At 47.6% G+C, this 23,202-nt stretch overlaps 1 protein-coding gene across 2 annotated transcripts in view; it reads left to right on the forward strand.

The window, feature by feature from the left end:
- Positions 1-14,063, forward strand: part of ILDR1 (immunoglobulin like domain containing receptor 1) — an 81,855-nt gene extending 67,792 nt beyond the window's left edge. For both annotated transcript variants that reach the window (XM_030203967.1, XM_030203968.1), the window contains exon 8: positions 13,527-14,063. In XM_030203967.1, the coding sequence (XP_030059827.1) occupies positions 13,527-13,568 (42 nt within the window). In that variant the 3' untranslated portion in view covers positions 13,569-14,063. The remainder of the gene's footprint in view (positions 1-13,526) is intronic.
- Positions 14,064-23,202: the final 9,139 nt, after the last annotated feature.

Below are 23,202 nucleotides of genomic sequence, written 5' to 3' on the forward strand. Positions count from 1 at the left end.
TTTCAGCTGGGCACACGTCACTTCCAGTACTGTGTGCTACCCTTTGGGCTCGCCTCTGCGCCCAGAGTGTTCACCAAGTGCTTGGCTGTAGCAGCAGCGGCACTTCGCAGACTGGGGGTACACGTGTTCCCATATCTCGACGATTGGCTGGTGAAGAACACATCCGAGGCAGGAGCCCTGCAGTCCATGCAGATGACTATTCGCCTCCTGGAGCTACTGGGGTTTGTGATAAATTACCCAAAGTCCCATCTTCTCCCAGTGCAGAAACTCGAATTCATAGGAGCTCTGCTGGATTCTCGGACGGCTCGCGCCTATCTCCCAGAGGCGAGAGCCAACAACTTGTTGTCCCTCGTCTCGCGGGTGCGAGCGTCCCAGCAGATCACAGCTCGGCAGATGTTGAGGTTGCTGGGCCACATGGCCTCCACAGTTCATGTGACTCCCATGGCCCGCCTTCACATGAGATCTGCTCAATGGACCCTAGCTTCCCAGTGGTTTCAGGCTGCTGGGGGTCTAGAAGACGTGATCCACCTATCCACGAGTTTTCTCAAATTCCTGTATTGGTGGACGATTTGGTCCAATTTGACTCTGGGACGTCCCTTCCAAATTCCTCAGCCACAAAAAGTGCTGACCACGGATGCGTCTCTCCTGGGATGGGGAGCTCATGTCGATGGGCTTCACACCCAAGGAAGCTGGTCCCTCCAGGAACGCGATCTGCAGATCAATCTTCTGGAGTTACGAGCGATCTGGAACGCTCTGAAGGCTTTCAGAGATCGGCTGTCCCACCAAATTATCCAAATTCAGACAGACAACCAGGTTGCCATGTACTACGTCAACAAGCAGGGGGGCACCGGATCTCGCCCCCTGTGTCAGGAAGCCGTCAGCATGTGGCTCTGGGCTCGCCGTCACGGCATGGTGCTCCAAGCCACATATCTGGCAGGCGTAAACAACAGTCTGGCCGACAGGTTGAGCAGGATTATGCAACCTCACGAGTGGTCGCTCAGTTCCCGGGTAGTGCGGCAGATCTTCCAGGTGTGGGGCACCCCCTTGGTAGATCTCTTCGCATCTCGAGCCAACCACAAAGTCCCTCAGTTCTGTTCCAGGCTTCAGGCCCACGGCAGACTGGCATCAGATGCCTTCCTCCTGGACTGGGGGGAGGGTCTGCTGTATGCTTATCCTCCCATACCTCTGGTGGGGAAGACTTTGTTGAAACTCAAGCAAGACCGAGGCACCATGATTCTGATTGCTCCCTTTTGGCCGCGTCAGATCTGGTTCCCTCTTCTTCTGGAGAACCGTGGAGATTGGAGTGTTTTCCGACCCTCATCACGCAGGACGAAGGGGCGCTTCTGCATCCCAACCTCCGGTCCCTGGCTCTCACGGCATGGATGTTGAGAGCGTAGACTTTGCCTCTTTGGGTCTGTCGGAGGGTGTCTCCCGCATCTTGCTTGCTTCCAGGAAAGATTCCACTAAGAGGAGTTACTTCTTTCTATGGAGGAGGTTTGCCGTCTGGTGTGACAGCAAGGCCCTAGATCCTCGCTCTTGTCCTACACAGACCCTGCTTGAATACCTTCTGCACTTGTCTGAGTCCGGTCTCAAGACCAACTCTGTGAGGGTTCACCTTAGTGCAATCAGTGCATACCATTACCGTGTGGCAGGTAAGCCGATCTCAGGACAGCCTTTAGTTGTTCGCTTCATGAGAGGTTTGCTTTTGTCAAAGCCCCCCGTCAAGCCTCCTACAGTGTCATGGGATCTCAATGTCGTTCTCACCCAGCTGATGAAACCTCCTTTTGAGCCACTGAACTCCTGCCATCTGAAGTACTTGACCTGGAAGGTCATTTTCTTGGTGGCAGTTACTTCAGCTCGTAGAGCCAGTGAGCTTCAGGCCCTGGTAGCCCAGGCCCCTTACACCAAATTTCATCATAACAGAGTAGACCTCCGCACTCACCCTAAGTTCTTGCCAAAGGTTGTGTCGGAGTTCCATCTGAACCAGTCAATTGTCTTGCCAACATTCTTTCCCCGTCCTCATTCCTGCCCTGCTGAACGTCAGCTGCACACATTGGACTGCAAGAGAGCATTGGCCTTCTATCTGGAGCGGACACAGCCCAACAGACAGTCCGCCCAATTGTTTGTTTCTTTTGATCCCAACAGGAGGGGAGTGGCTGTAGGAAAACGGACCATATCCAATTGGCTAGCAGATTGCATTTCCTTCACTTACGCCCAGGCTGGGCTGGCTCTTGAGGGTCATGTCACCATGGCTCATAATGTTAGAGCCATGGCAGCGTCGGTAGCCCACTTGAAGTCAGCCACTATTGAAGAGATTTGCAAAGCTGCGACGTGGTCATCTGTCCACACATTCACGTCTCATTACTGCCTGCAGCAGGATACCCAACGCGACAGTCGGTTCGGGCAGTCAGTGCTTCAGAATGTGTTCGGGGTTTAGAATCCAACTCCACCCCCCTAGGCCCATGTTTGTTCTGTTCCAGGCTGCACTCTCAGTTAGTTGGTAAATTTTTTAGGTCAATCTCAGTTATGTCCTCGCCGTTGCGAGGCCCAATTGACCATGGTTGTTTTGAGTGAGCCTGGGGGCTAGGGATACCCCATCAGTGAGAACAAGCAGCCTGCTTGTCCTCGGAGAAAGCGAATGCTACATACCTGTAGAAGGTATTCTCCGAGGACAGCAGGCTGATTGTTCTCACAAACCCGCCCGCCTCCCCTTTGGAGTTGTGTCTTCCCTTCTCTTTGTCTTGCTAAATATGAGACTGGCCGGCACGAGCCGGTTCGGGCGGGAAGACGGCCGCACATGCGCGGTGCGCATCGGCGCGCGAGGGCTAGCAAAGGCTTTTGCTAGTGAAGATTCCGATTGGAGGGGCTCCCGTGGACGTCACCCATCAGTGAGAACAATCAGCCTGCTGTCCTCGGAGAATACCTTCTACAGGTATGTAGCATTCGCTTTATAAGCTAACAGAAGCAATTTATAGGAACACCAGACTCGCCTCCCCCTCCCCATTTTCACCTCCTAGAAATCAATGTGACATAGCTGGTACCACCATAGAGAAGAATTGGGGATTCTACTCAAATATTATTTCCTCATTCCAAAGAAGACCAGGGGCCTCAGACCAATTTTAGACCTCAGACATCTCAACCAGTACGTAAAGAAGTTTTGCTTAAACCCTTACAGACCATCCTACTGTTACTGACTCAAAATAGCTGGCTTGCATCTCTGGATTTAAGACGCCTATATTCATATACCCATTCATCCAACTGATTGGAAATACCTTCGCTTTCAATTCAACAACATTCATTACCAGTACAGAGTCCTTCTTTTCAGCCTTTCCTCAGCCCCTCAAATTTTCACCAAATGCCTTGCAGAAGTAGCAGCGCACCTGCAAACATTTGGGATCTTTATCTATGTGTACTTGGAAAATTGGCTTATTACTGTGCAATCAAAGCAGGAAATCACACAATCAACCCTTCAGACTTTGGGATTTATAATCAACCAGGAAAGTCTCATCTTATTTTATTCCAGTCACTCCAGTTCATAGGTACTCTTATCGGCACCTTACAAGCACAAGCCTTTTTTCCTTAAGAAAGAGCAAAGGCTATTCAGGATTTGGCTCTAAACCTCTCATGGGCAGAAAGATGCACAACACTTATTTTTCTTAGGGTTCTGGGCCATATGGCAGCTACAACAGCAGTCCTACCATTTGAAAGCTGCACATGAGGCCTGTTCAGTGGGGTCTGAAACTCCAGTGGACCCAGTCCACCCAGTCACTTTCGCACAAAATTTTCATCACTCCTCAAATAGAAACCTGCTTCAATGATGGACACACCTACCAAACCTGACTGTGGGGGCTCCCTTCCACGGATCTACACCACAACTGGTTCTCACTATGGATGCTTCCCTTACGGGCTGGGGTGCACACATTTTGGACTAGAATATTCAAGGTCTCTGGTCCAAAAAGGAGTCCAATTTTCATATCAACCTCCTGGAACTAAGAGTAATTTACAAGGCCGTTCTGACTTTCCAACACCTCCTCTCAGGGAAATCTGGGCTCCTCAGAATGGACAACCAGATAGAGATGTATTATCTCAACAAACAGGATTGGGATCCCTTCTATGCAGAGTGGCAGAGTGGCACACTCCCCCCCTCCCTCCCCCCCCCGGTGGTCAGGCGGTGTGGATTCTGAGGGTTCTGGCAGGGCCTCATGGTCTGAAGAGCCAGAGGAAAGTGCCAGTTTGCCGCTGGATCTGGATGATCCCAATGCGGTGAGGATTTTACACCGCGATGAGCTGCCAGCTCTCATTTCTGACACCTTGCAGGCCCTCTAGATCGATGATCCTGCCAAGGGCGAGGCCTCCTCTGGTAATCCGAGAATGGCGAGTACTAAGAAGCCTACTCTACTACTAGTACTACTATTTAGCATTTCTATAGCGCTACAAGGCATACGCAGCGCTGCACAAACATAGAAGAAAGACAGTCCCTGCTCAAAGAGCTTACAATCTAATAGACAAAAAATAAATAAAGTAAGCAAATCAAGTCAATTAATGCGAACGGGAAGGAAGAGAGGAGGGTAGGTGGAGGCGAGTGGTTACAAGTGGTTACGAGTCAAAAGCAATGTTAAAGAGGTGGGCTTTCAGTCTAGATTTAAAGGTGGCCAAGGATGGGGCAAGACGTAGGGGCTCAGGAAGTTTATTCCAGGCGTAGGGTGCAGCGAGACAGAAGGCGCAAAGTCTGGAGTTGGCAGTAGTGGAGAAGGGAACAGATAAGAAGGATTTATCCATGGAGCGGAGTGCACGGGAAGGGGTGTAGGGAAGGACGAGTGTGGAGAGATACTGGGGAGCAGCAGAGTGAGTACATTTATAGGTTAGTAGAAGAAGTTTGAACAGGATGCGAAAACGGATAGGGAGCCAGTGAAGGGTCTTGAGGAGAGGGGTAGTATGAGTAAAGCGACCCTGGCGGAAGATGAGACGGGCAGCAGAGTTTTGAACTGACTGGAGAGGGGAGAGGTGACTAAGTGGGAGGCCAGCAAGAAGCAGATTGCAGTAGTCTAAACGAGAGGTGACAAGGGTGTGGATGAGGGTTTTGGTAGAGTGCTCGGAAAGAAAGGGGCGGATTTTACAGATGTTGTAAAGAAAGAAACGACAGGTCTTGGCAATCTGCTGGATATGAGCAGAGAAGGAGAGAGAAGAGTCAAAGATGACCCCAAGGTTTCGAGCTGAGGAGACAGGGAGAATGAGAGAGCCATCAACAGAAATAGAAAATGGGGGAAGCGGGGAGGTGGGTTTGGGGGGGAAAATGAGAAGCTCAAGCCTTTCTTGTGCATGACTCCATCCAAGAGCTTATTTCAGCTCAATGGTCTGAACCTGATGGGCCTTTGAAAGTGGCCAGGGCTATGGGTCAGCTTTACCCTCTAAGTGAGGAGCACTTGGCCCCTTTGGGGATGCCTAAAGTGGACGCTTTGGTCACGGCGGTGACTAAGAGGACCACCCTCCCTGTAGAGGGAGGGGTTGCCCTGAAAGACATGCAGGACCGGCGGCTTGAATCCGCGTTGAAACGGTCTTTTGAAATATTGGGCCTCACCTTAAGGGCATCTATTTGCAGTTCCTATGCTGCCCGGGCCTGCCTTTCTTGGTTACAACAGGCAGTGGAGCAGCCCGTGGATGGTGTGGTCCCTCGCTGAGGTTGCACCGCAGATGGAGTTGGCCCTGTCATTTTTGGCTGATGCCCTCTATGATCTGGTCAGAGCCTCGGCTAAACAGATGTCTGTGGCGGTTGCGGCCCGCCGCCTTTTATGGCTATGGCATTGGGCGGCTGACATGGCCTCTAAGCACAGGCTGTTGAAGCTTCCCTTTCGGGGCCACCTGTTATTTGGAGAGGAGTTGGAGAGGATTGTTAAAGACCTGGGGGATTCTAAGCCCCAGGGGTTACCTGAGGATAGGCCGAGACCTTCTTCCAAGGGTTCTGTGTGGCCCTCCTCATCCAGACCTCGCTTCCGTGAAGCTCGCAGATATCGCCCAGGGCGCTCTGCTGGGTTTTCTCAACGTGCCCATTTTCAGCAGAGGAACTCCTTTCGCTCGGACAAGCGTTCCGCAGCGGCTGGTTCAAGGCCTGGAGTTCAGGGGCAGCCCCCTCAATGACGGGGTGCCGGTCCATTCCTTGATTCCTGCAGTAGGAGGACGTCTTTTCCTCTTTCTCGAGGAATGGACCAAGATTTCCTCCGATCAGTGGGTCCTGGATCTGATCAGAGAAGGTTTCTGATTGGAATTCAGCGCCCCGGTGAGAGACGTGTTTTTGGAGTCCCGATGCGGTACTGCCATCAAACGGGCGGCGGTAGAGGAGACCTTACAAGTCTTGCTGCACCTCGGGGCAGTGATCCCTGTGCCTCCCGCCGAACGCGGCTGCGGTCACTACTCCATTTACTTTGTGGTGCCTCGAAAAGGCGGGTCTTTCCGACCGATCCTCAACTTAAGGTCAATCAACGAGGCACTAAGAGTGTGACATTTTCGCATGGAAATCCTGCACTCCGTCATTGCGGCGGTACAGCCAGGAGAATATCTCATGTCTCTGGACCTAAAAGAAGCTTACTTGCACATATCTATTTGGCCCCGCATCAACGGTTTCTCCGGTTTGCGATGTTGGGAAAACATTTCCAGTTTTGGGCCTTGCCTTTTGGTCTCGCCACAGCTCCCTGCACCTTTTCTAAGGTTATGGTGGTAGTAGCTGCCTTTCTCAGGCGAGAGGGTATCCGGGTTCACCCCTACCTCGATGACTGGCTCATCAGAGCGGATTCAGCAGACGAAAGTCGTCTGGCCACAGCCAGAGTGGTCTCAGTACTGCAATCTCTAGGCTGGGTCGTCAATATCCCCAAAAGTCACCTGACCCCCTCTCAGTCTCTCGAATATTTGGGGGTCCGGTTCGACACGGCCTCAGGGTTTGTCTTTCTACCCAATCAAAGGCGGTGCAAGCTTCAGAATCAGGTCCGTCTCCTCCTGCGGATGCCTCGCCCGCGAGCTTGGGACTTTGTCCAGCTGCTGGGGTCGATGACGGCCACTTTGGAGGTAGTGCCATGGGCGAGAGCACACTTGAGACCTCTGCAGATTGCCCTGCTTCATCGATGGTCTCCAATTTCCCAGGATTATCAGCGCAGACTCACGTGGCTCCCTGCGGCCCGGCTCATTATGGAGTGGTGGCTCTCCGATAGAATGCTGCGGCGAGGAATGCCGCTGGCGCTTCCCTCTTGGTGCCTGGTGATAATCAATGCCATTAGATTGTAAGGTCTGTCGAGCAGGGACTGTCTCTTCATGTTCAAGTGTTCAGCGCTGCATACGTCTAGTAGCGCTATAGAAATAAGTAGTAGTAGTAGCCTGGTCGGCTGGGGAGCACATTGCAAGGGAAGCTATGCCCAGGTCTGTGGACACCCGCGGAATCGGGATGGTCCATCAATCGCTTGGAACTGAGAACGATATTCCAGGCTGTTCTGGCCTTTCACAAGACTCTGGAGGGGCTGTCTGTCGGACAACACGACAGCTGTGGCCTACATAAATCGACAGGGCGGCACTCAGTGCAGAGCACTGGCCGCGGAGGCCGCTCAGATTTGCCACTGGGCCGAGCTACACCTGCAGCTTCTTTCTGCAGTGCATATAGCAGGTCAGAGCAATGTGCAAGCCGATTTTCTAAGCAGGCATCAAATCGACCCAGCGGAGTTGGAACTGGCAGACGAAGTGTTTCTTCAGATCTGTGCCAAATGGGGAACGCCCGTAGCGGACCTAATGGTGTCAAGCGCAAATGCCAAAGTCCCGTGCTTTTTCAGCAAACGGAGAGATCCTCGCTCAGCGGGGTTGGATGCCTTGGCTCAATCCTAGCCTCCGGGCCTCCTGTATGTGTTCCCTCCTTGGCCCTTGATAGGGCGAGTCCTCCTGTAAATTCAGCTACATCAAGGAGTGGCGATTCTCATTGCCCCGGATTGGCCCAGGCGGCCGTGGTACGCGGACCTCTGGCGGATGCTGGTGGAGGCCCCTCTTCCTTTGCCTGGTACGAACCTGTTGATGCAGGGACCGGTGACCATGGAGGATCCCTGCCGCTTTGGTCTTATGGCATGGCTCTTGAGAGGGCGCAATTGAGAGACAAAGGCTATTCTAACAAAGTCATCTCCACTCTCTTGCAGGCCCGCAAGCGGTCCACTTCTGTTGCTTATGCTTGGATCTGGCGCCAGTTTGAGGCGTGGTGTGTTTCAAAGTCGATCACACCCACGCGGGCTACAGTCTCGCCGATACTGGACTTTTTGCAGGATGGCTTACAAAAAGGCTTGGCCTACAATTCCCTGCGAGTGCAAGTGGCAGCTTTGGCATGCTTTCGAGGGAAGGTCTCTGGCGTTTCCCTGGCCGCTCATCCGGACGTTGCCCGATTTCTAAGAGGGGCACTCTGGCTCCGCCCGCCAGTGCGGTTGCCGTGTCCAGCTTGGAACCTGGGGCTGGTGTTGAAGGCTCTCCAGTGTTCGCCCTTCGAGCCGCTGAGGCGAGCTTCAGAGAAGGATGTGACTCTAAAGACAGTCTTTGGTGGCCATGACCTCGGCGACACGTGTGTCTGAGCTCCAGGCTCTGTCCTGTCGAGACTCCTTTTTGCAATTCTCGGAGTCCGGAGTAACGGTACGTACGGTGCCTTCCTTCCTGCCTAAGGTGGTTTCAGCGTTTCACCTAAACCAGCCTATTTATCTGCCCTCCTTTTACTAGGGAGGAGTTTCCGGAATCTTTTGGGCAGTTGCACCTTCTGGATGTGTGCAGGGCTCTGTTGCAGTATCTGCAGATGTCAAATGCTTTCAGGACCTCTGATCACCTTTTTGTATTGTTCTCAGGTTCTCGAAGAGGGTCTCCGGCGTCTAAGGCCACTATAGTCCGTTGGCTCAAAGAAGTCATTTTTTCTGTGTATCTGCTGTCAGGGCGGTCTCCACCTGATGCATTTAAAGCACTTTCCACGAGAGCGATTTGCTCCTCGTGGGCCGAAACAGGAGCATTCTCTCTTCATGAGATCTGTAGTGCGGCTACTTGGGCTTCTAAGCTCTCCTTTGTCCGGCATTACACGCTGGATGTTGCAGTGTAGCGGGACGCGCAATTTGGAGTGCAAGTGCTTGCTCGTGGAGTGGCATCTTCCCACCCTAACTAGGGAGTGCTTTTGTACATCCCATCAGTTAATGGATTCATCTGCTGCTGATGACAAGGAAGGGAAAATTAGGTTCTTACCTTGGTAATTTTCTTTCCTTTCGTCATAGCAGATGAATCCATGATCCCTCCCTGTTTGTATCTGTTTTGTTGTTCAGTTTTTCCTGCAGATATGTTCCCTCATTGGGAGAAGTTGGAAAACAGTCTTCAGGATTTCTGTTTAATATTCTGTTACAGGAGGTTGAGATTGTCCCTCCTTTGTGTGATTATTGCTCCTGTTCTGGGGCATTCGTTCGCTGTGAGGAAAGTTCATGTTATTCTACTTTGAGGATACACTCTGCTTTGGAAGTCTCAAATACTGAAGGCAGATGGAGCTAGCCATCCATAGAGCCCTATGGTTTTTCAGTGTTCTCTATCTCCACCTGCTGGTAGGCGGACATAACCCATCAGTTAATGGATTCATCTGCTGTGACTAAAGGAAAGAAAATTACCAAAGTAAGAACCTAATTTTCCCTTCTGCAAGTTTATTTTTCAATTCTATCAGTACTCTGGGATAAATATCATCCGATCCAGGTGATTTGCTACTCTTGAATTTGTCAAATTGCTCCATTACATCTTCCAGGTTTTACAGAGATTTGATTCAGTTTCTCTGATTCATCATGTTTGAACACCATTTCTGGCACCGGTATCTCTCCCAATTCTTCCTCTGTGAAGACCGAAGTAAAGAATTCATTTAATCTCTCCGCTGTGGCTTTGTCTTCCCTGAGTGCCCCTTTTACCCCTCGGTCATCTAGCAGTCCAACTGATTATTTTGCTGGTTTCTTGCTTCTAATATGCCTAAACAAGTTTTTTATTATGTGTTTTTTGCCTCCGTTATCATTTTTTCAAAGTCTCTCTTTGCCTTCCTTATCAGTTCTTTGCATTTGACTTGCCATTCCTTATTCTGTTTCTTATTATTTTCAGTTGGATCCTTCTTCCATTTTCTGAAGGATTTTCTTTTAGCTCTAATAGCTTCCTTTACCTCACCTTTTAACCATGCTGGCTGTCATTTGGCCTTCCTTCCTCATTTTTTTAATACATGAAATATAACTGGCCTGAGCTTCCAGGATGGTATTTTTGAACAGCATCTATGCCTGGTGTTTTATGTTCTTAATTGTTCCCTCAAGTTTCCTCTTCAGTTTTTCTCATTGTTGACTTGTCTTCCAGGTTTTTCTTATGTTGCCAGTCATTCCTATATGAATATGCAAAAAAAAGAAAAGAGAGAAACCTCAAAATTAATTTGATATTTTTTAACGCCTTATTTCACGTAAATAAACATTTTTTCCTTTACCTATTATGTCAACCTTTCTTTTATTCCTTCCCACTAGCTACAAAATGACTGAGTTGAATGTTACTGAGAGTCAGACAGGAAAGCTAGGCTGCAATTCTATTGGTTTAACTTTAACAGTTATGCTAGAGAAGGCTGCTCCGAACCAGTGGTTCGGGAAAATACAGAGAACCTCTGTTACAGGTAAGCAACTTTGTTCCCCCACCCCACAGGGGCTAAGACAATATCTCTTCAATATCAGAGATGGCTTAGCAAAAGAAAATCTGTTTACCTATTCCCCTTCCCCCCCAATGCGCTCTAGGAAGGCCACCATTCTCCCCATTCCCTGAACTTGTGGGGAGCAGGTTTTCCAATTCCCTTATTCTGATCCATCTCTCTCCACTCAGTGTGTTTGCATCATTTATCCCACAAGCTTTATTCCCTTCATTGAATTACTTCCCTCAAAATGTGTAAAAGTGCTCCCATCAGCTTACCTGTCTTCTTCTATTTGCATGCAGGCAGAGCTGTGGGGCCCATCCCTCTCCTGCAGTGTAACAATGTTCAATCAACTACATTCCTGTGCAGTTCTGCCAAGGCAAGAAAAAACTGGCAGTTATGATCTCCCCAGTTCACCTCAGAAAAAATAGAGATTTCTTCCCTTATTCTCAATAAACCCACCTACAAAGGGGGGGGGGGGGAGGGGGGGGGGTCACCAGGATAAGTTAAACACCAGACATAACATTTAACGTTCTCTGTATTTTTTTTAGTGCCACTACATGTAATGCAGTCACAGTTCTGCCATTGTGCATTTAGTTGTAGGCCTGATCGCAGGGCTCAATTAAATGTATATTGTAGCTGAATATTGCTGCCCTGCAGATTTTGTGGCCTGCCTTCACTCCACCCCTTTGATATATGGATAGTATCTAACCATTCAGATGGATTTTCAACTCAATACTCTGTTTAAGGGTAGTAAAGTTATACCTTAACCAGCTGCAAGTGAATGTAGAATTTCATTTAAATATCAGCCACTATCTAGTCAATGTTCTGCCGCTGGTGGCTGGCCCCTATCCTGGTACTGGCACTGAATATGTGGGTATTCATTAGCTTGCCAGGAATAACCCAGGTATCACCAATATTCAGAGGCGATACCTAGATAGCTACCTGGTTAATGAACGCTGAATATCAACCCCCTATATTTTTTTCAAACCTTTTAAATAACCAGTTTTACAGTTCTCTGCAGAAGGATCCATTTCTACAGAATCTAACTTAAACCACTTTTGCTGTGTCTTTATATAGTGCCTCTCCTGGCCTACGCAGCGGGCAGTTAACTGTGTTAGGTTTCTAAGGGTATAACCCAAGACTTGCACATTAGTATGGAATGCATCATAAAACTGGCTTGATATTCTTGATGTCTGCAGAAGTCTCGGAAACTGAAAGCTCAGACTTTGGTTCCACCCTTGGCATTACTGTAAGACAGTGAGATAACTTATGTGCAGTATCATGTTAGCGCATATATGTCACTATCATGTGTTATTCTACTGCAGGTCCCATTTTATGGACCGGAACCTAATTACTAATGTGTGTTTTTTAATTCTGAATGTTTGTTGAAGCCGTCTGCATCATGTTGGCTTTTCTGTGGTCAGTTGAACAGAAAGAACTTCCTGAGGTATGCCTTTGATTGACCAGTTCACATCACTCCCAGCGCTGGTTGACCCCCAGATGGGTTGGGTCTAGGACAGTGTTTCCCAAGTCCAGTCCTGGAGTACATCTTGCCAGTCAGGTTTTCAAGATATCCACAGTGAATATGCATGAACTTGATTTGCATACAGTGCATCCATTATATGCAAATCTCTCATGCATATCCTGAAAATATATATAATAAGAAACCCATTCAAAATGGTTTATACCAGTACGGAGGGTACCTTGGGGGGCCTCAGTGCCCACCCCCCTTTAGCTCAGGCATCCTCCAAAATTGCGGCATTGAATGCATGGCTGGCAGGGATGCTCAAGCCTCGCCAGCCAAAGTGATTTGCTGCTGGAGCTCCTGCCTGTGCTGTCTGAGGAGCTGGAAGTCAGCGGGGTATTCCAGCCACCGATGCCAGCACTTCCACACATTCTCAATTCATGCAATCAAATTGAGCATGCACAGAGGTTCTGGCATTGGAGGCAGGATCAGCCTGTTTGCTTTCTTGCTCCTCAGGCAGCACAGCCCCGGGCTCCAGCAGAGAATGTCTTCGGCTGGTAGGGCTTGAGCATCCCCACCAGCAATGGTATGATGGGGGGGGGGGGGGGGGGGGGGGGGGGGGGGGGGAAGAAATGAGATGAAGTGCCTGGACCCTTCCTCCCCAGTCTACCAATAGGCCCTCCCAAAAATCAAGTTCTGGCTATGCCCCTGTTTTACACAATTAAAATAAAATCATAAAAATCAAACAATAGAATACACAAGACACACCAGAAAATAACAAGCAAGCTTAAACCAACAAGAGAACTATACTGTCTTTATTCGTCAGTAAGCTAACCATACAGGAAAGAGAAATGCTTTTAATTTCTTAAATACCAACAAATTTAACTCCAGTCACAATTTCAAGGGTATCAAGTTCCATAATAGTGGAGCTGCCATAGAAAATGCCCTGGTCCGCCACATACCCTCATATCACCTTGAGAAGACCATAATGCCCTACAGTAGATGGAAAGACTGAGGAGATCAGGTGGGGTGGATTCATGTCTTTCAAATCATCTTTAAGGGAGAGTAGATGGTATGGTTGGGCAGATTAGATGGGCCATATGGTCTTTATTTGCTGTCATTTCCTCTGTTTCTAGACAGGAGAACTTTTAGACACCTGACAGTATCACTCACCTCCACAGACTCCAGGGGCATCACCATGTCAAGTAGCAGAATTTTCCCACCATAACCATAGGAAGACTCAAAACCAAACCTATTCGTTGGCTTTTCAGATTGAATGGTGTTAAGCTGCAGGATCCAAGGCAGCTCTCTCATTTAAGAGCAACAGATCACTGATAGGGATACTTTATAGGTCTGACTCTCTGCTCTCTCTCTCTTTTTTAGGACCGAGCAAGCTCACGCAGTGGAAGGAGTGTTGTTATCTAGCCCTCACAATCTAGAGGGATAAAGGGAATGTATAGTATTGACCACGTCCCTGGTGTGTGAACTGGGTTCCACTAACAGAACTAAACAAAATGGTCCACATAGAATAAGTCAAGAACCCTAGCCGCAGCCTATCAAGATCTGGACTATGGACACAGTGTTGATTAGTATCAAGAGAGTTTAATTTGACTTGTACATAGTACATACTTGAAACAGAAACTCAGCCCCAGGGCCTAGCAGCAATGATGGAAAAGGCCTATGTTGGGCATAGCATGGACATAATGTTCTAGCTTCTGGCACAGGATTGATAGAAAAATGGAAAATGAGAATTTTGGGGTGGGGGGGAGGATGCAAAGGATGACTCACTTTCACCCGGAGGAGGTCTTTCTTTTCTAGCTTTTCAATCACCCTCAGGCAGATTATCAAAACCCCCATGCTGTTCCAAACAGCGCTCTAAAAATAGCGCTGGAACAGCGTGGGGCGTTATTAGACCTATGATCAGAGATAATGACATGCAAATTTAAGCATGCAGTTACCTCTGATCATGGGGTAGAAGTGCGGGAGAATTGTGCCTGAGCATGCACTCAGCACAATCCTCCAGCACTTGGCTGTCAAAAGCCCAGATCTATCAAACACGGGTTGGAGGTCCATGGGACCACCCGACCCCCTGCCCCGAGCAAGGCAAAATGGGGGCTGGAGGTCCGGCAGACCTCCGATCTCCCCGACGACCCCCTCGCCCAAGGTTCAAGAAGGGCTTGGTCTCCAGCCCCCCCTAACTCTCCTCAGCATTTCTAAAAGGTCCCCCTGACACCGTTCAGGGAGGGTTGGAGATCCGGAGGGTCTCCAGCCTCCCCCTTGCATTTATAGGGGGTCCCTGGTGGTCCAGTGGCAATCCCCCTACCCCCACCACCCCCTACCTTGAGTTGGCGGAGGGAGGTAGCCTGCCTCCCTCCTCTTCCTTTGCTGCTGCCTGCAAAATGACGGTGCCCAGCCCTGCCCAGTGTATCCTGGGATGCGCTGGGCGGGGCTTCACACCATATAAGGGAATTTCTCCCTTATATGGTGTGGAAGCCCCACCCAGCGCATCCCAGGGACCCCTTCTTAATGCAAGGGGGTTGGGGAGGCTGGAGACCCACTGGATCTCCAGCCCCCCCCTGTCGCTGGGGGGGGGGGGGTCGATCGCCCACTGGGCCACTAGGGACCTTTTAGAAATGCTGAGGGGAGTTAGGGGGGGGCTGGAGACCTACTGGATCGTCGGGGGGGGGGGGGGGACTGGAGGTCCGCCGGACTTCCAGCCCCCTGTTGCTGGGGGGGGGGGGTCTTCAGTTCCGGGAGGTCTGCTTCGTTGGGGGAAATGGGGAGCTGGTGTAGGGTTTGCCACAGCCAGCAACCCAATCTTTGATGTGCTGGTCGCTGATCATTGGGGATAAGTAGGTTTAGCCCTGTTTTGCATGCATTTGCATGCTAGTTGCGTTCAGAGCCCTCGATTGTGCCGGCGTTTGCTTCTGATCATCCGTATGCCAGTGTTTCACTGAAAGGGGGAATAAAACTATTGGCCTGTGGTGTGGTGATTGTTTTATCATATCTTCAGTTCATTCAGCAGTCCGGCCTACTGCAGCCAGTATTCAGCTGTACAGAAAATACTAAAGTTAGAAGCAGCACACAAAGCTCCTAAGGGAAGGAGCCCCAGCATTGATCACAGCTTCTGGGAGGGAAGGAGGGAGTCTTAGTAGGGATTACAGCTTCTGCGAGGGGGTCCCAGCAGAGATCACAACCTCCTGGGAGGGAAGGAGGGAGCTCCAGCACTGATCACAGCTCTTGGGAGGGCGCTTCAGCACTGATCACAGCTCTTGGGAGGGCGCTTTGACAGGAATCATAGCTCCTGGGACAGAGGGAAGAAACTCAGCCAAAGCACACAGGCTCAGGGTGTACAAGTACTATGGCCCCAGGGAGGATTCTGCTTTACCAGGGAGGGGAACATTATTAAAATGAAATAAATCTCTAGGATAAAGAGTATGATTTAAATAAGAAAAGAAATACAGTGACTGAAATTTGGGATCCTGAGCTGCAGGTGTTGTAGTTTTGAAAACATGTTTCTTTAAGTTTTTGTCAATGGCTATCAAATAAAACTCATGTAGGTGTTTATTTTTTAACTTTGAATTATGTTCCTTAGATGAAAGGAAGCATTTTGACTTTTGTGTTGGCTCCTCCTACTTTACTATTCCCATTACTTTGAATGCAAGTAAATGTGTATATCCAGTCCAGCACTGCCAAATGTTAATACCACCAGATAGTGTCCTCATGGGGAGAAATGCATATATAAAAGAAGATATCCAGAGCTGTGGTTCCTCTCCCATACCAATATATGTCAAATGTTAAACAGGTTGGAAAGTGCACGCTTACAGTGTGACACAAAGGAGCATTGCCCCTTTCTCTGTTTACAGACTTGGGCATGTCTGTGTGGGGGATGTGATGGGAACAACTGTAATAAAGTGTGTTTCAGTAAGTAGCACTAGATTTACTGGTGGGTGGGGGAGGGGTATGGGGTGTGAGTAGAGACTAATGGTGTATGCGTATTGGTTCCAAGGTGACTATATAACTCTCTATGAGGAGGGGTTGGCTGTTTATATGTGAGGATATGTGGCTGGGAAGTCAGGGAGTAGAGAGGAGGTTGTGTGTATGTGGTGGTGGTGGTGGGCTGTTCCAAGGAGAAGGGGGTGAGTCCTTCAGATGTGAGCTTGTAGCTTTTCCCTTCCCTTGCACTCTCCCCTGCACCACGCATTCTCCCCCCACTTTCCTCCTGCACTCTTTCCCTCCCTTCATTCCCCCCTGGCACATTTCCAGCTCCCTTCTCTTGTCCCCCTCCCCCTCATTGCTCTTCCACTCCTGCATGCTTGGCCATGGTTCTACCATAAGTGTTGCTGTGTGGGGCAAGGAGGTGCAAAAATCTTCATTGCTCCCCCTTTGCAATCCCAGTGAAAGCTGCATGGAAAAGCTCCGAATTCCCAGACCTACCCGAACAGTTCAAGTAAGTCTGGGGACTCCAGGCTTTAGTGTGTGTTTGAGCAGCAGGGATCCCCTAATTGCTGCTTCCCGTGCCGGCTCTGTGGTTCTAAATGGTGGTCATAAACTCTCACAAGACTACTGTGAGAGGTCTCAGACGCCATTTTGATTCTCGGAGCCGGCATGGGCAGCAGTGACCGTGAATCCAAACTTCACGCCTACATAGAAGAATTTGTTGAATGATGCTATCAATTATAATAATGGTTTTAACGGGTAGCTTAAACAGGCTGGAGGGGGGAGGGTTTCTTTTATGTATCGAAGATTGCTAATGTAAAAGTGGAGGGGGGAAGGGGGTTTTGTATGTAAATGAAGCTTTGATTTCCCCCCCCCCTCCCACATACCTAGCTTGCCCCCCTGTTGCCGTCCCAAATATGTATTTCTAGAGACACTGCTGGGCTCAACACATATTCCAGTGCAAGCTTTGCAGTGACTCTGCTCTTCTTTGAATGGTGAGATCTGACCCTCCCACCATCTGCAACTTCTCTGATCCTTTGGCGTTGGTTCCTTCCCTCTTTGGACGGTGAAACCTGGTTTCCCCCCTCCCCATGTCTCTTCTTTCATTTCTATCATACATGGTGCACATCTGTGCGTGTAGACCTGCCAAGTATCCCGCTTTCAACGGGTCGTCTCCCGCACTCCCACCGGGGAGCTGGGTTCTCCCGCTGAGCAGCCTCCCTTTCTAGTAACAGCAGGAAACACCTTCATAAAACGTCATATCCTGCTGCTGCTGGTCCTGCAGCAGGAGATGAGGTTTTTTGAAGGTGTCTCCTGCTGCCCCTGGAAGGGGAGGCTACTTCTGGTGTCCCTGCCTGCAAATCAGAGTGTTCCAGGGGAGGGGCTGGGTGGAGCCATGGGCAGGCTGGGTAGAGCTATGGGCGACCCCTAAATTTCCAGCTCGGAAGGTCAGTCCCTTTGACAGCATTGAGAATGTCCCCAACAGTCACTATCGCTTAAATGAAAAACACCTAAAAAATAAATTGCATTTGTATTTTGGCAAATACCTGGGAATGGGAAACATGAAAGGGCACAGAGCCAAGAACAAGCTGATATTCTTCAGAACTTGAATACTATAATAGTTTTAAAAAGATTTTTTTCTCTGAACTGTTCACTTCCTTCCTAAGCATGTTGTGACTGGTTGGGGGGTGTTGCTTTTATAGAAGCAGTATTGATAGATCTGGAAGTTCCGTGCAGAGAGATTAGGATTGTGTATTTGTTAGTATGCAATCAGCTCATTACACCTTAAAAAAAAATCTTGTGCACACAATATCGATTCTAACATGTTAACCTATAAATTAATGTGCATTAAGTCAATTTGCATGCATTAAAAAGTTCAAATGTGTGTTAAAATTCTTTTCTTAAATGGAATTGCCTTCAAGAGCACAGGTGCTGTTTGTACACAAAGCATTCTTGATCAGGAAAACGGATATATTGTTAATGTGGATACAGTCTGATCCTCCAGCTGTCACCTTATGGAGAAACCAAATGCATTTTTGTTGAGAATGGAGTGATTAACAGCATTCAGACTGGAGGAAGCGCTGTATCCTTCTTAATCAACTGCACCTATGATCAAAAGGGGATCAGGGACTTGGGGTAGGAATGGAGGGGGGAAAACAAAAATGTTGACATATATCCTTGTGATTGCTAAAAGTTGTTTGAACAATTCATCTAATGGATTGGAATTCAGCATTTGTTTTATGTAATATATTGTTGATGTTTAAAGTTTTGCAATAAAGAAAATTTTTTTCATAAAATTCTTAAACTGAACATGTGAAACACCAAAAAAATCTGGAAAGTAAGGTTGCCTTGGGATTGGTAGCATGGAATATTGATACTATTTGGGTTTCTGAAGTACTTGTGACCTGGCTTGGCCACTGTTGGAAGCAGGATACTGGGCTAGATGGACCATTGGTCTGACACAGTATGCCTTTTTGTATGTTCTTAAATTTCAAAAAATTCAGAACACAAACTTTTTTTTTTGTTTGTTTCTGCCAAAGAGGGACCTGCTTTCAATTTCTGGGTTAGATCTTCAGCTTGCTGCAGTGGTTGGGGATGTAGTTCAGGGTGCAATTGCTGCCCTTCGAGGGGAAGAAAGTTGTAACAATTGTGAATTAAGTATTTTGAAACTGCAAGGGCCATTCATTCATTTACAATTATTTAAAAAACAAAAAAAAATATATATATAAAATGGCATTTATACCCCACTATCTCAAACAAGTTCAAGTTCAATATGGCTTACATGAAACTTTAAAGCAAAGTACAATAAGGATTAAACAAAAGTAAAAGGCAATAAGAGGTATAACATCATTGCAACAGAATGACTCATTTGAAAATTAACTAGCTAACAGTAGCAAGGAATTCATTAAATTAAAATGCTTTCAACAATTTACAAAATTTTAGGAACTCAGAAACATGCCTAATTGACTTTGGGAGGGAATTCCATTGCTTAGTAGCTTGGTGTGAGAAACTGGCATCATGAATTGATTTGTAGATTCTTACAATTCGGAAAATGGAGAAGTAGATAGTTTCTCGACACAGGATGGTAATTGCAGCAAGTATTGCATATAATCAGGTAGAAGACCAAACAAAATTTGATATCCAAGGGCGCACAGTTTAAAAGTGACTCTTGCATTTACAGGAAGCCAATACAACTTGATTAAAAGAGGTCTGATTTGGTAAACCGAGGGGCTTTGCATACAAGATGTTGCAGTATTTTGGGCTGTTTGAAGTTTATTGTTGATAGATATTTTCAAATCTGAGTAAACAGCATTACAATAATCAAACTTGGACAACACTAAGGATTGTACTAAAGAATTAAATACTGAATTTGAAAAGAAAGGCCTCAGCCTTTTTTAATCTCCATAGGGAATAGACAATAGAAACTACCACAGAACCTGTGGTTCAAATAATAAATACTGGTCAATAGTTATTCCCAGGATTTTCAAGGTGGCAGAAAAAAGGTAAGACACATTATCAATAGAAAAGTATTTGTTAGTCTTTGGGTGAGCAGAATTAGGATTAGGAACTTGGTTTTCTCTCTATTTAGCTTCAATTTGAAAGCACCGGCCCAAGATTCCATCAAATCTAAGCCGGATTTAATTCTAGGTAGGACTTCATTTAAGTTCTCCACAAATGGTAATAAAGTGTAACATCATCAGCCTAAATAAAGGTGTTAAAGCCACACAAATCTAGAAATCTACTGGGGGGGGGGGGGGGGGGGGCATCATTATGTTAAACAGAATGGAAGAAAGCGTGGAACCATGGGGCAAAGATAAATTACCAGATAACAAAGTTGGAATCATTGTCTGTTCTAACAATTTTTTGTTTGATGGTAAACTCTGTTGGAATATCTTCAAGGAACTAACGTAAGAATACCAACTGTATGGAAACCAGTGGTGTAGCAAGGGGGGGGGCGGGAGGGACGGTCCGCCCTGGGTGTCAGCTCGGGGGGGGGGTGCTCCCTGCCAGCTCCCCCCCCCCCCGACCAGCTCCCGCACCCTACCTTTAAAAAGAATATCGGGAGGCGCAGCGCCTCGTGCCTGCCCTGCACGTAAAAGAAATGTGGACCATCGGGTCTTCCCTCGCTCTATCTGTCCCGCCCTCCGCTGACGCTACTTCCTATTTCCGCAAGGGCAGGACAGACAGAGCGAGAGAAGGCCCGACAGTCCACATTTAATTTATGTGCAGGGCAGGCGCGAGGCGCTGCACCTTGCCTCCCGATATTCTTTTTAAAGGTAGGGTGCGGGAGCTGGTCGGGGGGAGTGTCATCGTGCTGCACCCGGGGGGGGGGGTGCAATGGCGAACTGCCCCGCCCCGGGTGGCAGCCCCCCCCTGCTAAGCCACTGATGGAAACCCTTAAGTCTTAAAGCCAGACAAGCAGACTTCCTTTCTAAAAACTTCTACCAATCCAGTGGACAGTGACTCCAATGTAAAGTTTTCTATGGGATATCCAGCAGTCTGGTGTGGTGGAGATGCATGTCTTTTCACTTCATCTCCACATCAAAGTGACCCAACTCATCACTATTCTGTTTGACTGGAGACCAGTAACCAGTTCCACAAACACACACAGGCAACTCCACTGTTCTCACAGGCTGTATTTCCTGAACAGCAAAATTTAAGATGAGATGATCTACTCTTTGCCTGATGAGGTTTGCTGTTTCATTTGGTTTACTGAGGAATCATCATTTAGGTCTCTTCTGCTTTTACTTTTAACTGCAAACATCTGAGGTAATTATGTAAAAGTAGTAAAAATGCTGCCGTTATTGCTTTAGTAAAAGTAACAAATGTTTCCTGTACTTTTTTATAAGTAAAAGTGACAAAACCTTTACTTAAGTACAATAACTAGTTACAGTTATGAGAAGGGGCATTTTTCGATAAGACATTTAAGTTAAAAAAAAAAAAAAAAGTCCCCAAAAGTGAAGTCATAATGAATAGGGGGAAAATGTTTATCAATGTTTGAAAATAAACCTTTAAAATATTCAAAATAAAGATACACTGTAGAACAACAGAGATGTAATGAGGTAGTCCAGTCTGCCAATAGAAAGTAAGCTGTGGAAAACATCCAAATGCAGAAGTGGTCCCGTGTCAAAAAACCTCTTCTCCGCTGTGATGGGAAGGCATCCACTCCATATGCAAAACATCCATATATAGTTCTGCACGTGGAAGAGTGTTTCTCAGTGTCTTAGGAGAGAACCAAACTTCTCAAGGCAGGAGTCAGAGTACTTCGTCATCCTGTGTCTGAGATTTTTAAAATAAATCATCACTGCCACTCCATAGTCTTTACATGAAGGCAAGCAGAACAGAACGATAAGGGGGTCTCTTGAAAAGTGAGTGTGAAGCAGTGCCCCTAGGAGCCTTGCATCAGTACATAAGCACGGTAAGACACATTGACTGGATGGGGGGAAGAGAGATCCTCAGGCCCCACTCTTCTGTGCCTATATGCGGCGGCGTGCCACATCTGCTGAAAAGCCCTGAACACGTTCCCACCTCACCAGCATGCAGAAATGTGGCAGTCAGGGAATGCCCAAAGACTTGCACAGATATGTCTCTGCAAGGTTCCTTGGGTATCTCCCAACTACTTGACTGTCTGGGATGCCCCCCAGGGCCACACTGGGGAATCCCTAGCCAGAAGCATGGCATAAGGGAAGGCCACAGGCACAGCTGCTCTACAGCCGTAGCACAGCCAGATTACCCAATAACTACTGCCACAAACCCATGTGCACAGGAAAGGGAAGCCGGCTTTTAGTTTATGAAAATTGTCAATATCTTCTTCCTTCCTCCTCCCCCATTATGTACTTGGAGAATTGCTTTCTATCTCCTTTGAGGCTTCCCTGTAGGGCTTTTTTAAGGTCCAAAGAGACTACCTTTAAAGCATTACTGATCCTCCTCCTTATCCTCTTTCCATATCATGCCTCCAGGGAAGCTGCTTTTAAAACAGCAGATGAACAGAATGCCTGTTTAAATTTTACAACTGTAGAAATACCTTGTCCTGAGACTGTGAAACGTGTGTCTTTGCCAAATGATTGTTGCTCAACTTCTTAGTAGCATTCCCACACTCTCAAGACCAGACCAGTAGCAACCTCTGGCACATGTGTTCATTTAGTCACTATTTAACCAAACTGTCAAGTAGCTTAATGCTATAAAGAACAACATTTGAACATGGTGAGTTTTTCCCCAGTCCAGATGCTGTCAAAGCAGGGCTACATTGTATTTGAATACATTAAGTTTTATGGTAGGGCCAGGCCGGGACAAATATCACTGGGGGGACTGTTGGCAAAAACTTCACACTCTCCATTCTCAACTGGCACTCAATCATAGGAGCCAACTTTTCAAAATGATTGGGGGTGCTGAATTTTTTTTTTTTTACAGGCAGTGCGTTCCCCCCCCCCCCCCCCCCCCCCAATATCTTAAAATTATATCTACTGCAGTCTTCACCTGGGCAGTGGCAGCGCCACTCATAGGCTGCCTGCAACCTACACCAGGACTTCTTCCCTGAACAGTCCCACCCCTCAGTCCCCTTGTACTGTGCAAATATAAAGAGATGCAAATTTCAAAAACTGACATATTTCAATCACTATACTGTAGGTTAACAAATACAAATAAAACAAAAAATGGAAAATATGGTATCATTTTATTGGACTAAATACATTTTTCAAATAGCTTTCAGAGGGAGGCCAAAACCTCTTTCCTCAGGTCAGGGCAGTATTCTGCTGTTATGGTATTCTGTTCTGACACAAGAAAGGAGGGTTTGGTCTCCAAACATTAGTAAAAAATGTATTAAAATTAGTCCAGTAAACATTACTTCCATTTTCTGTATTTATTAACACAGCTACCACACTACTTTATCCTAAACTAAAAATAAAATTCATTTTTGCTACCTTTGTGGTCTGGCCGTTTACTGTTTCTAATTGTGTTGGTCCCAGTCTCTTGTTTCTTCTTTCCTCAATCTTTAACTTTCCCCCCTTTCCAGCCAGCGTCTACCCCCTCTCTCCTCCCTTTCCATCCAGTATCTGCCCCCTCTCTCTCTCCTTTCCATCCAGCATCTGCCCCCTCTCTTCCCTCTTTCCATCCAGCGTCT

The sequence above is a fragment of the Microcaecilia unicolor genome, chromosome 5 (genome assembly GCF_901765095.1).
Source record: "Microcaecilia unicolor chromosome 5, aMicUni1.1, whole genome shotgun sequence".
Taxonomy (NCBI): Eukaryota; Metazoa; Chordata; class Amphibia; order Gymnophiona; family Siphonopidae; genus Microcaecilia; species Microcaecilia unicolor.